Raw genomic sequence first — 12,679 nt, 5'->3', positions numbered from 1 at the left:
GAAATTTTGAATTTAGTCTGTTTTGGACTGTGTCCAACACTATGACTCAGACTATGGTTGCCCATTTCTGGCGCATACTACTTGAATGTCCAGTTCTTAACTATTTAAATTGAAAATACTTAATTGCACAATTTTCATCACTGTCATTATTTTATGTTCAATAATTTATCTGCCCTCGATTGGCTATTTTTTCGTGCAGTCCATTTTAGACTTCTGAGCATGTCATGTCTTTGTTGCATGAGCTTGGTAAATACAAGGTTCAGATTTGGTTCCTAATTGGTCAAGCTTAATATCTAGTGGTAGCAATATTAGTATCATATTAAATTCCTCGCTTAATTCTTTTGAATATTTGTTTGACTGACCTGGTAATTTTTCAAGAAAGGAGCAAAAAATACCACGAAAAATTACCAGATCACCCAAAAAAATATTTAAAAGAATTAAGCGAGGAATCTCCTACTCGAAGATTAAAGAAAAAATGGCCATACGATCTTAAATAAAATGTCAAAAAAAGAGATATCTCATAGGAGACAATCTGTTAAATGCATTTATACCCAGCATATTGTCTTAAAAAATGTATATTATTTTGATCAGCAATAAATCTATGCAAATAAAATAAAAATTATGTCAATTATATAATATGATTTCAAATAAAAATAGTTTTTTGGAGTATTGCTGTACATATTTACAACAGTGTCATTAGAAAAAGTTCAATAAATAATAATTTTATTATTATACAGATAGTTAACCACTGTATCGCCTTCTAATAACAATAGGTCAAGGAATTACATCACAACAGCTTCTAGGACACATTTTATTATTTATATTTTCTTATCAGCAATCGGAAATTAACGAGTACTATAAGCTGTTGTGCTAACTTCTTAAACTAATTAACTTTCTAGAGATGGCAAATTAAACGGTTGTGTGATGAATTTATTAGTGAAATTTTAATAAAACTGCTTTGTTAAGGCAGTTTGAGATAGTTTTTACTTGGAAACATATGCTCTCTATATTTTCAAAAAAAATGTTGACATTAGGCAGTCGAGTCACTGCTGCTTCACATTAGGCTTCGAAACGTATTTCGAATTGTCTCAAGACAAATTTGATCTGAAGTCTGTAGTCGTTACTACTAGGCCACAGGAGAGCTATATAGCATACATAGTTATGATTTCTGTTCAAATATATGAAAAATATTAGTTGGCTTATACAGCCGACACCAATGACGATATAAATACCAAATACCATACTAATCAAGAGTAAGACAAAAATTGTAGACTGGTGATAACAAAGATGCTTTCTTAATTTTTTATTAAATTATTAAAAGGCAAAATATTGCAAACCATGCAATCAGCGATCCTTCAATCTTAGAAGTATTTTTCTCAGTAGTCTATTTTCATCTTTTTCCACCGGCAGCCAACACCTATGTCCGTCCATTCCTGGCGCATATTGGAGCTCACGTGTCCAGCGAACATCGATGCGTTGTTATTCTCTTCGGCGTGTTCGTGACTGACGTGCTATTAATTTGTGTTGGTGTACACCGATCGTTCGAGTCCGCAAAGACTCGGTTTATTATGCCAGCATCCGCGGGACAACGGGTTTCGCACAAAGTTGTTTTTGCGATCATTGAAATGTATTTAGTGCGTCTTTGAATCGACTTAATAAGATACCTACGTAAGTGGAATTGATTAAGAAACGTAGGTCCTTAATAAAAGACATAGGACCTTAATAAGAGATACAGGCCCTTGATAAGAGATACAGGTCCTTTGATGCGACGCAGTACCTCTGCCAACCCTTAGGAAAGACGGTGGAGTAGCTGATGTGTGGGATATAGTGTGTTCGTGAATTTTGTGCAAAGGAATAGTGAAATAAGAGATTTGTTTAGTGAATATTGTAACACTGGTTGTTCTACTGTTGCTGTTTTATTATTTAGTGAAGAGGAAAGGTAGTTTATCAGAGTCATAACTTTAATCCAAGCACGTAACTGGTATTAGTACAGCGTAAATATTACATAGATATAGGTATAAATTCGGCATTATTGATGTATAATTTTTGCGAAAGTCAAATTTGAATGATAATTAAGAAATGACTGTAGATTATTAAATAAGAGTCAATAAAAAAAAACAATTCAATGACATTATTTTGATGTAATGCCAAATAAGACAATTAATTATACTACTTGACTTAGTGGTGTCCAACCTGTGGGGAGCGATTTCTTAGGGGATTGGATGTTTTGAAAGGGGGTGTATAGCTGTTTCAGAAATTAGAAATGATACAAAAAATGAGCAAAAACTAATCATATTTTATGCTTTTACATAATATTGTATATTAGTTTGTACTTTTTTTGTTTTGTTTTTTTATTATACTAGCTCTAGTAGATACGACACTGGGGGTATTTACTAATTTATAATCAACTAATTATAAACAACTTGTCAGCATTCTCTTATTATTGTAATTATATATACAGATTTCAGAATAAAATTAATTGAAAAAAATTACTCTGACAAGTGCAATTAGAATGGGAGTTGCAGTGCAAAAAAGGTTGGAAACCACTAACTTTTTTTATTTATTTCTAATTTACTCACAACCGTTCAGTTAAGGGCATTTAGTAAATTTTGGGAATTTTCAATTCTACTAACTTAACTCGTAATTAATTCGTAACTGGTAACTATTAACCAAGTTAATATTTATACATTATAATATAAAAGCTTAACTACGAGTAATACGTTATAACAAGTATTGACAATTATTGCATTTATTATTAAATCGATAAAATTTCAATAACAAACTAAAGCATATAGCACTATCATATATATATATATATATATATATATATATATATATATATATATATATATATATATATATATATGTATATATATATAAAGAAACTCGAGTTCTCTATACTACGAATATTGTTTATTATGACAATAGTAATAACACTATGTGTGATTATATTGATCATTTACAAAAACGTAGATGTTATTTCAGTATTTATAATAAAAAAAGGAAAAAAGTTAAGAATTATAATTTTGGCATTTCGAACATTGAGCAAACAAAAACGAGATCTGATCTGACACTTCAATTTCCTTTTGTTTTTCTCAGTGCTGTCACTATATGGGCCAATCTGTCCAGAGACATGTGATGCGTGTTGACAAGCCGCTATGCGTGTTGGCAACCCGCTACATCACTCCGCCCTAATGAAAAAGATTGTTTCGCATCTCTGACTGCCATTCTTGAACTTCCTTGTAAATTTCTTTTGGTTGAGATTGTGTGATAAATTTTATTTGTTTGTGGCCGTGGCCGTTTTGAATGCCGTGTGGCGGTTGCCAATGTTTGCTGGTGCTCATAATCGACTCATTTTCCAGGATAATGAGGGATTTATTGAGCACGTGTTGTTGTTGATCTTGAAGTGCGTGGTCGGAGTCTCGGTTGTATGCTTAGAATGCTCTTCGAATTATGGAAGTTGTGAGCCATTTATAATAATTATTTATATTTTTAAAAATTCTTTTCTTAATAATTCTTGAGACTTCAATTTATTTTTTTTTCTTGTGCTACTTCAAAATATCTCTTGATCTTCTTACCTTCTTGTATGTGTGTTGCTAGTTCACTTCACCAAAATATGGAGGTGTAGTAGTCCTCCATATTAATACCAATATTATCCAAATTGTAGTCATAATAAATTCCATAAAATATTATTTATATTTGGTTTATTTTATATATGATTAATATCCACGACACTATGTGTTGTCATATTTATCGTTAATAAAATGTGATTGGTATTTTCTTATTTATAATCGAAAAGAAAGGTTTTGAAAATTATACATTTTGGCAAGTTCGACTAGGGAGAAACAAAAACCGTGTCCGATCTGACACTTGAATTTATTTTTTGTTTTTCTCAGTGCTGTCACTATATGGGCCAATCTGTCCAGAGACATGTGATGCGTGTTGACAAGCCGCTATGCGTGTTGGCAACCCGCTACATCACTCCGCCCTAATGAAAAAGATTGTTTCGCATCTCTGACTGCCATTCTTGAACTTCCTTGTAAATTTCTTTTGGTTGAGATTGTGTGATAAATTGCCGTGTTGGCTTGTTGAGTTTGTTGATTGCTTACGTGGCCCTTCGCTGGTGAGTTAGCGGTTGAGTAGATGTGGCCCTTCGCTGGTGAGTTAGCGGCTGAGTATATTTGACACTTCGCTGGTGAGTTAGCGGTTGAGTGTATGTGGCCCTTCGCTGGTGAGTTAGCGGTTGATTGTATGTGGCCCTTCGCTGGTGAGTTAGCGGTTGATTGTATGTGGCCCTTCGCTGGTGAGTTAGCGGTTGATTGTATGTGGCCCTTCGCTGGTGAGTTAGCGGTTGAGTGTATGTGGCGGTTGCCAAATTGTTTGCTCCCTGTCTGCTGCCATGGTGCTTATTATCGACTTATTTACCATGATAATAAGTGATTTATTGAGCACGTGTTGTTGTTGATCTTGAAGTGCGTGGTCGGAGTCTCGGTTGTATGCTTAGAATGCTCTTCGAATTATGGAAGTTGTGAGCCATTTATAATAATTATTTATATTTTTAAAAATTCTTTTCTTAATAATTCTTGAGACTTCAATTTATTTTTTTTTCTTGTGCTACTTCAAAATATGTCTTGATCTTCTTACCTTCTTGTATGTGTGTTGCTAGTTCACTCTCGGGGTCACCAAAATATGGAGGTGTAGTAGTCCTCCATATTAATACCAATATTGTGCAAATTGTAGTAATAATAAATTCCATAAAATATTATTTATATTTGGTTTATTTTATATATGATTAATATCCACGACACTATGTGTTGTCATATTTATCGTTAATAAAATGTGATTGGTATTTTCTTATTTATAATCGAAAAGAAAGGTTTTGAAAATTATACATTTTGGCAAGTTCGACTAGGGAGAAACAAAAACCGTGTCCGATCTGACACTTGAATTTATTTTTTGTTTTTCTCAGTGCTGTCACTATATGGGCCAATCTGTCCAGAGACATGTGATGCGTGTTGACAAGCCGCTATGCGTGTTGGCAACCCGCTACATATATATATATATATATGTATATATATATATATATATATATATTTAATATTGTTATACGAGTTATGAAAAATGAGTTGAACTTACGTTTAAAAAAAATTAATAGGTCTTTACGCAAGTACATAAATTAAATAACATACTTCATTGCCAATCATATTTATTTATTAATTATATTACCATAATTATTAAATAATTCTTTATAATTTCATTACTTAGAATTAAAACTTCAGATAACTTTCTCTACTACTTTATGTATCAAAATTCTTGCTTATGTCTTTTTTATATTTATTTTTTATTACCATGTAAACAAGTTTATTTTTTCAATAATTCCTAAAAATGTATCAGCAAATAGTCTAGGATACTGCTCACACGTGTTTTATAAATTTTAGTTTAATTAACATTTATTAATTAAACAGGGTCACTTGACACAGTATGAAACTCGTAGTAAAATAACTGTTAGTTTGAAAATTTGCTAATTAATAACTAGGAAATGTTCTCTGAGTATATCATTAGCAAATTATGTATACATATATATATATATATATATATACATATATATATATAAATTATTAATTCAACCCAGACTTCAGTTTAATTTATCAATTCAAATTTTTCTTTGCCTTGGTATTAATTGCATTCAATAAACTAAAAACGTTTTAATATTTATTATCCTAACAGTGTTGCTCTAAACTTGCATATATTTCGGTAAATATTTTTCTGCTTACTCAATCTCACAAAATTTATGATTAGATCTAATTTTACTCGTATATTTAGCAACAGAAGCCATGTGTGCAATCTCCTTGAAGTAAAAATATTTTGTTTAAGTCGAAAATAATATTTCGGGAGATCATTTTAGATTATTGTTACTTCTATTGATAGAATAGGATATTTGTTGAAAACTACACAAATTAATTGAAATAATTATATTCGTTGAATAACAAACAAATTTGTTGATTTTTCAATTAAACATTCTTCGTAGACTAACTTCATTTTATTAATAAACAATGAAAAAATCTTGGCAATAAATATTTATATTACATATTAAGAAATATAAATTTTCAATTAATAATTCTTTGTGAATACTGTATTAATTGTTCGATTGATATAAGCAATTCGCATTATTTTATATATTTATTCATATCGTTTTGGAACAAAAATTAATACAGACAATTCATTATTGTTATTTTCTTTTTTTTAATTTTATTTTCAATAGCAATCAGAATACAGGATAATTTTATGATTTCATTGTTATTTAATTTAATATGTAATAATATTTTAATAATGAACTATGTACTAGTCCCTGTTTTGGTCATAAATTCTTATACATTGTTACTAAAAATAATTTTTTCCGTCACTTTCAATGTATTTTAGTTAAAATTGTGCGGGCTTGACACAGTTGGCTTGTAAATCGCCGATTCGGAATATCCAAGGCCTTTGTCCAAACTTCGCGTTTGTCAATGTCAAAGCAACATGTTCGAATTCATTGTCATAAACTTATTTGTATGAAAACAAATTCATTCATACATTACTGTTTTGATTTGATAAAGATTTATCTCGAACAGCTTCTTAAAGGATCACGAACTTTGATCGCCACTTAAATCAAATGGAATAAAACGCTCGGTATTATTGTTTTGGACTTACAGATTGATTGCTAATAAATAATATTTGGATTTTTATTTAAATTATTCATAATAGATTACTGATATTTTTTACAAAATCATACTGAGAGCATTTTATTGTAAATATTATCAATTTTCTTGCAAATTTCATTTTACTTCAAATCTAACAAAAATAAATTTCTGTAATGACAGTATTTGATAAATAATAAAAAAAAAGTTATTAATTCTATCAGCCATAATATGAAATTCATACATAAATAAACATCAAGCAATGAAGGAAAAAATAAACAAAACACAAAATATAGAAAACACGTATATAAAAAGAATAAAAATGCACATTTAATGAAATTATAATTTATTTTGATGAAAGTGATTCTTGATGTTTTTTGGCAACTTACTTTCTAGCGAAAACCGTATTTAAATGAGTTGATTAGAATTTGTTGATTCAAATTTTATAAATTATATATGGTCTTCACTGGAATTAAATATTTTATTAAGACTTTAATTAACTTCTCTATTTTTTCAGTATATTATGCTTTTAGTTTTGGTGATTAGTATATTATGCTTTTAGTTTAATTATAGGATTGGTAATTGTATATAAACATACTGATTATTAAAATTATTATAATTAGCAAAAAAAATTCACTATTTTGAAAATTGCTTGGCGTGTAGAGCGTGTAGAGGGTTGAAAAATGATGGAAATTGCAGAGCATAAGTAGTAATAATAACAAAAAAAATTTAATATTAATTTAAAACAAAATATTTTTTTAAAAGATGTTTATCGTCCCGGCCTGGATCGAACTACCTTGTTAGAAAAAATAAAATTGATGTTTAGAAAGAAAATATCTAGTAATAGCATCCCTAATTTAAAAGATGTAGGGCCGTAAAATTTTAGTATGGTCTTTAAACTTTTGGAAGTTTTTAAATTTTTGTATAACAATTCTATCATTTTTTGGACAAACTGCACATGGAGTTGCTATCCAATTCAATATAAAACCCAAGTTTGTGTCATAATTATTTGAGTTTAAGTGCAATATGCAATTTATTCCATTTGTGACATAATAGAAGAAGCATTATTACGATGAGACTATTACGCAATGAGTAGCATTCGTTTTTGTCATACCACCTCTTACTTACTCAGTAATTATAATGGATCTACGATTAATTTGAAAAATAATGTGCAATATGAAACACTTATAGAAATGACGTACTTTGAGAAAATTGCAAACTTATAAATGCCTTCCCATATATACTGGTGATACACAAACAAATTGTAAATGTGAAGGAAAATATGTTTTTGCTAATATTTATAGGACAGAATAACAAAAAACTGTTAATTTCAAACGTGCTTAAGTTATTGACTCAACCAAGAATAACTGTAATAAAAATAAATTAAAACCCACATGTTTTTATCTAAACATTTAAAAAGAAATTTGTATTCATTTCGTGAATTTTGTATTATAATTATTCTGCATGTCTTTTTGTGATCAATTACAATAGCCTGACAATTGTTTCACCGAACCATAAATTTTTTATAAGTCAAAAACTATTTAAATGAAAAACCAACGTAGTATTTTTTTTCTGTTAAATTTCAAATAATTTATATATTCGGCCTAATTTTATTCCATTGTTATTCAACTATTTAAAATGTGCAATTTAAATTATTTGTCATGTGTTTGTATAATCATATGCCCCTTGAATATTTTAGCATAAACAATCGCATTTTTTTTTAAATACTGCATACAAACATAATCAAACATAATATAAATAAATTAATTGAATTTAAAATTAAAATCATAAATTTCGAAACAGCATGCAATTTTAACCTATTTAAAATTTTATACATTTGGGCAAATATAATTTCAAAATCATCATTACAGAAAGATTTACAAATTAAGTAGTTAAGCACAATTTTGCGATAAAAGCAATCGCTTATATAAAGATTACGAGTAAGATAATTTAGGAACATATTTTTATGTTCAATTATAATTTATATTAAACAATCAGTTTTTTACTAATATCCAAGAACACTTTGTTAATCCCAAATATGTATACATTTCAAACTGATTTTAAAAGCCAGACAAACACGTAATAATATTTGTTATTGACCTACGAATATAAAAACGTTTTCACGGTCATAATAATTAATCATATAGAAGCTAATAAAGCAAGCAAACATATGGTGTTAGAAAAATCTCGAATATTCTGCTGTTTCCTTAAGCTAGTAAAATATTGTAAATAATTACTAACTTATATTTCTGATGACTTATTTCCTGTATTGCGGTTTATATGAATTTATATGATGTCATACGTTTGATCTTGATTATTTCTTTAATACAATGCATTGCTCATTTCCTTATATGTCCCGGCGACGTTGTTTTGCAACATACGCCTAAGATAAACTAGTCTCGTAAGATACAAACATCACTTTCGCTTTTGTTTAGAAATAAGATAAATTAGTTAATTATTTTAAATTATCATAAAAGATATCAATTTTAGGAATTTCAATTTTTCAGATACTTTAGGCTTACATCTAAGCGAATATAACAGCGTGAAATCATACACATTGTTTTTACGTCCAACTTCAGACATTTTTACTAGTACATTAAATGTAATAATATTTGTAGAGAGTGAATACAACCAAAATACTACACCCAAAAATTGCATTTTTTTTCGAGTCACTATAACTAATCTAAACCAAACAGTGACCAATATCGGCCAATATCGGACAATATCGGACAATATCGGTCAATATCGGTAAATATTAGTCAATATTGGTCAATATTGGTCAATATTGGTCAATATTGGTCAATATTGGTCAATATCGGTCAATATCGGTCAATATCGTTCAATATCGTTCAATATCGGTCAATATCGGTCAATATCGGTCAATATCGGTCAATATCGGTCAATATCGGTCAATATTGGCCAATATTGGTCAATATCGGTCAATATTGGTCAATATCGGTAAATATTGGTCAATATAGGTCAATATCAGTGGAAATAAACAATTCGGAAGAATGAACAAAAAATACATTAAAATGTTGTTACATTAAGCATAAAAAATAGCATAAATTATTAAAACTGTCTGTGTTTATGGGATTTAATGGATAAAGTTTTAATAACTTTTAACCAGTTTTTTGGGAACACTGATTATTAGACTTATCCAATGCAAAGTTAATATCTGTATTTATAAAAATGCCAATTAAAATACTATACACTTTTCTCTGAGTAAAGTAAAAGTCTGGGTTTTAATCCAGTAGAAGAGCATTTCTAAAACATTTTATTGCTTGAATATTGTGTGCATAATGATTTCAATTGGTGATCTCAAATACTAACTAAACTATTATTTTCAATGTGAAAACTATGATTTATCCCCCTTCCAGCCAAAACAATGGTTTCGTCCCAGAAAGTCCCTTTGGGCAGTTGCTGCCGTTGCTACACTCTACGGACGGGCACCATCTTCAGTGGTGTAATGGGAATATTATTGGCGGTGGTCGCCTTAATATTGATGTTTTGCACTTCGGTCGAGTTCAAGACAATAACCATAGTCAGTCTGCCATCGTGGATCGTAAAGATTATATTAGCCATTAATCTAGCCATGACTGTTCTCATATCGGTCATGTTGATAATAGGAGCCGTTAAGGTGAGTTTACTGCAAGAGAAGGTAGCGATGTGGAAAAGGATGTGAAAATTGTAATAAAAACTTACTATCACTCTATTAAGGACACACTCATACATACACATGTATATATATTATAAGTAGACTTTTTCAATAGATTCAATATATTTATTATCCTATCAAGTGAGCCCAGTCCAAGTCTTGATTGTGCTTTGTTTCGCAATTTCCCTGTATCTACAAAAGATTATGCAAATCCCTGTTGTTCATAGTTCTGTTCTGTTACATAATATGCATTCTGCATCAAATAGCAGTCCATTTCAATAAAAGACTAAAAACATACGATATTTCCGATAGCGAAATACATTCCTGATGCTGCCTTGGGTCTTACTAGGCATTTTACTTGCAATCGGTTTGCTGATATCTATTATTTACACAGCGGTCATGTTTTTCATAGACGGAAACACATTAAATGGCTGTCTATGGTTGGCCTTTGGAATTGTATCAGTCAGTAAGTAGAAAATAAGTTCTAAGTGATTTTTTAACCATTTATTTTATAACCTAACAATTGCTTGTGCTTGTCCTATAGAACATTCATAGTCATTCGTAGTAATAATTACCGAACTAATCATATTATATCAATTCACAAATCAAATACATCTTTCCATAATATATCATATAAAGGAGCCAATTCTCAAATAAAGCAAGTCTTAATATAGTGTTACCATAACAACGCTATGTTATAGCCTATTTTATCGGAAATTTATGGTCCCCAAAAATCTTAAAAATAAAATTCATTATCATTTGTAAATTTAGATCAAAAATATATTTTTATGTGAAAATTAGTTTTGGGCATCGCTCCTGAAGAAAATATAATTTAATAATATTATTTTCAAGTGTAAAACAAAATCATGAAATCAAATAATAAGATCCATAATAATCCAGCATTCTTCATCATTTCCTAAAACTATTTTTTATATTAATTATAAATAAATCATGTGGCTTTGGTGTTAACTTGGAAGTTGAAGATAAATTTAAATCTCCTCCATATTTTATTTTAATTTGAAAATTCATTTGAATTGAGAAAAGAAAAGGGCATAATTCCACATAATTGTTAACTGTACTTTGAAAATCAATCGTTTCATAAACAAAGTTTGTTCTAATTAGAATGTGGATAATTATTAATATTAATAAATAATAACAATATTGGGTTCATGTGGTGCTCTTTTGTTTTAATATTGGTTTCATATGAGAATATGTTAACTGTATAATATTAGGACAATATTGATGGACAATATAGAACACACATAAAAACCAATAAACCGCCACGATTTATTTTTATTGAGGGATATTACATTATTACCACAAAATTTCAACTTTTATTAAATAGGTGATATTGAATCAGTGGCAATTTTTTTATTTATTGCTCTTTCAACTAAAAGTTTAATTACCATTTTTAACGCTTAAGTATTAAACGAGACACACTTAAATCATTTTTGCGGTATAAAATTTTGAACAACTTAGTAGTTTCAGACAAAAAATTCAGGCTGTAGTACAAAAATATATTCACATTGCAATGAATTATTCTTGGCTCATATACTTTATAGCTTTGGCATGATTATTCAAATCGTATTTTCAGTACTAATTATATATTTATCATAGTTCATCCTTCATACACATTTTACATCTTCATTATATAATCTACTTCATCATGCCGCTTCATAAGTTTCATTAACTACGATCTAAATTAAATCACATTAACAATTTTTATAATTGCTAATAAAAGTAGATATAAATGATGACTTAGCAGTAAATTTAATTTATTTCCAGTTGTTTACGTTTACATGTGGCTTGTGGTATTCAGTTACTTCCAAATTGTTCGACAGGAAAATGAAAAAGGAAGGTATCAGCAACCTTATTACAGGCGATAGGGAAATAAAAGTTTTAATTTTTAAAACAGAGATCTGTAACAAAATTTACGGATTGCAGAAAAAAATTTGTTGCCTTGTCTTGTATAATTTAGCGATGATGGGCATTATTTTTTAATAATTTATCTGTGTAACAAATGCTGACTACGAAAGAATTTATATTCTTTCATATTGTGGTAATCTAGTTTTAAGACAGCACGCTTATTCTAAAATATTCACATTATCAAAAATAGATGTCTATTTTTCAAATTCAATGTGTTTAAAATCTCAACATAAAATACTTATATTTAAAATAATTAGTATAATATTTTTTATGTGTATTTTAAAAATCCAAAGAATATTATTGCTTCAAAAGCACTCTATTAGCTTTTTAGATATAATTCTAAAAAAATAAATATCTAATATAAATAATTAATATTAAATAGATTAAGCACAATGTTGAGTAAATGTAAGTTAAGTGTGAT

General features: G+C 28.9%; 1 protein-coding gene across 1 annotated transcript; it reads left to right on the top strand.

The window, feature by feature from the left end:
* The first annotated feature begins 1,553 nt into the window (after positions 1 to 1,553).
* Positions 1,554 to 12,410, top strand: LOC113363241. The gene is made up of 4 exons (XM_026605728.1): positions 1,554 to 1,939; positions 10,055 to 10,314; positions 10,645 to 10,798; positions 12,118 to 12,410. The coding sequence occupies exons 2-4, from the start codon at positions 10,063 to 10,065 to the stop codon at positions 12,216 to 12,218; spliced, it is 507 nt and encodes a 168-aa protein (XP_026461513.1). The 5' UTR covers positions 1,554 to 1,939; positions 10,055 to 10,062; the 3' UTR covers positions 12,219 to 12,410.
* Positions 12,411 to 12,679: the final 269 nt, after the last annotated feature.

Source organism: Ctenocephalides felis, unplaced genomic scaffold, assembly GCF_003426905.1.
Source record: "Ctenocephalides felis isolate EL2017-DRISC unplaced genomic scaffold, ASM342690v1 CF-g0.4_SCAFFOLD_00845, whole genome shotgun sequence".
In the NCBI taxonomy this organism is placed as follows: domain Eukaryota; kingdom Metazoa; phylum Arthropoda; class Insecta; order Siphonaptera; family Pulicidae; genus Ctenocephalides; species Ctenocephalides felis.
Note: the sequence above shows the minus strand (reverse complement) of the source record. Positions and strands in the feature narration are given on the sequence as shown.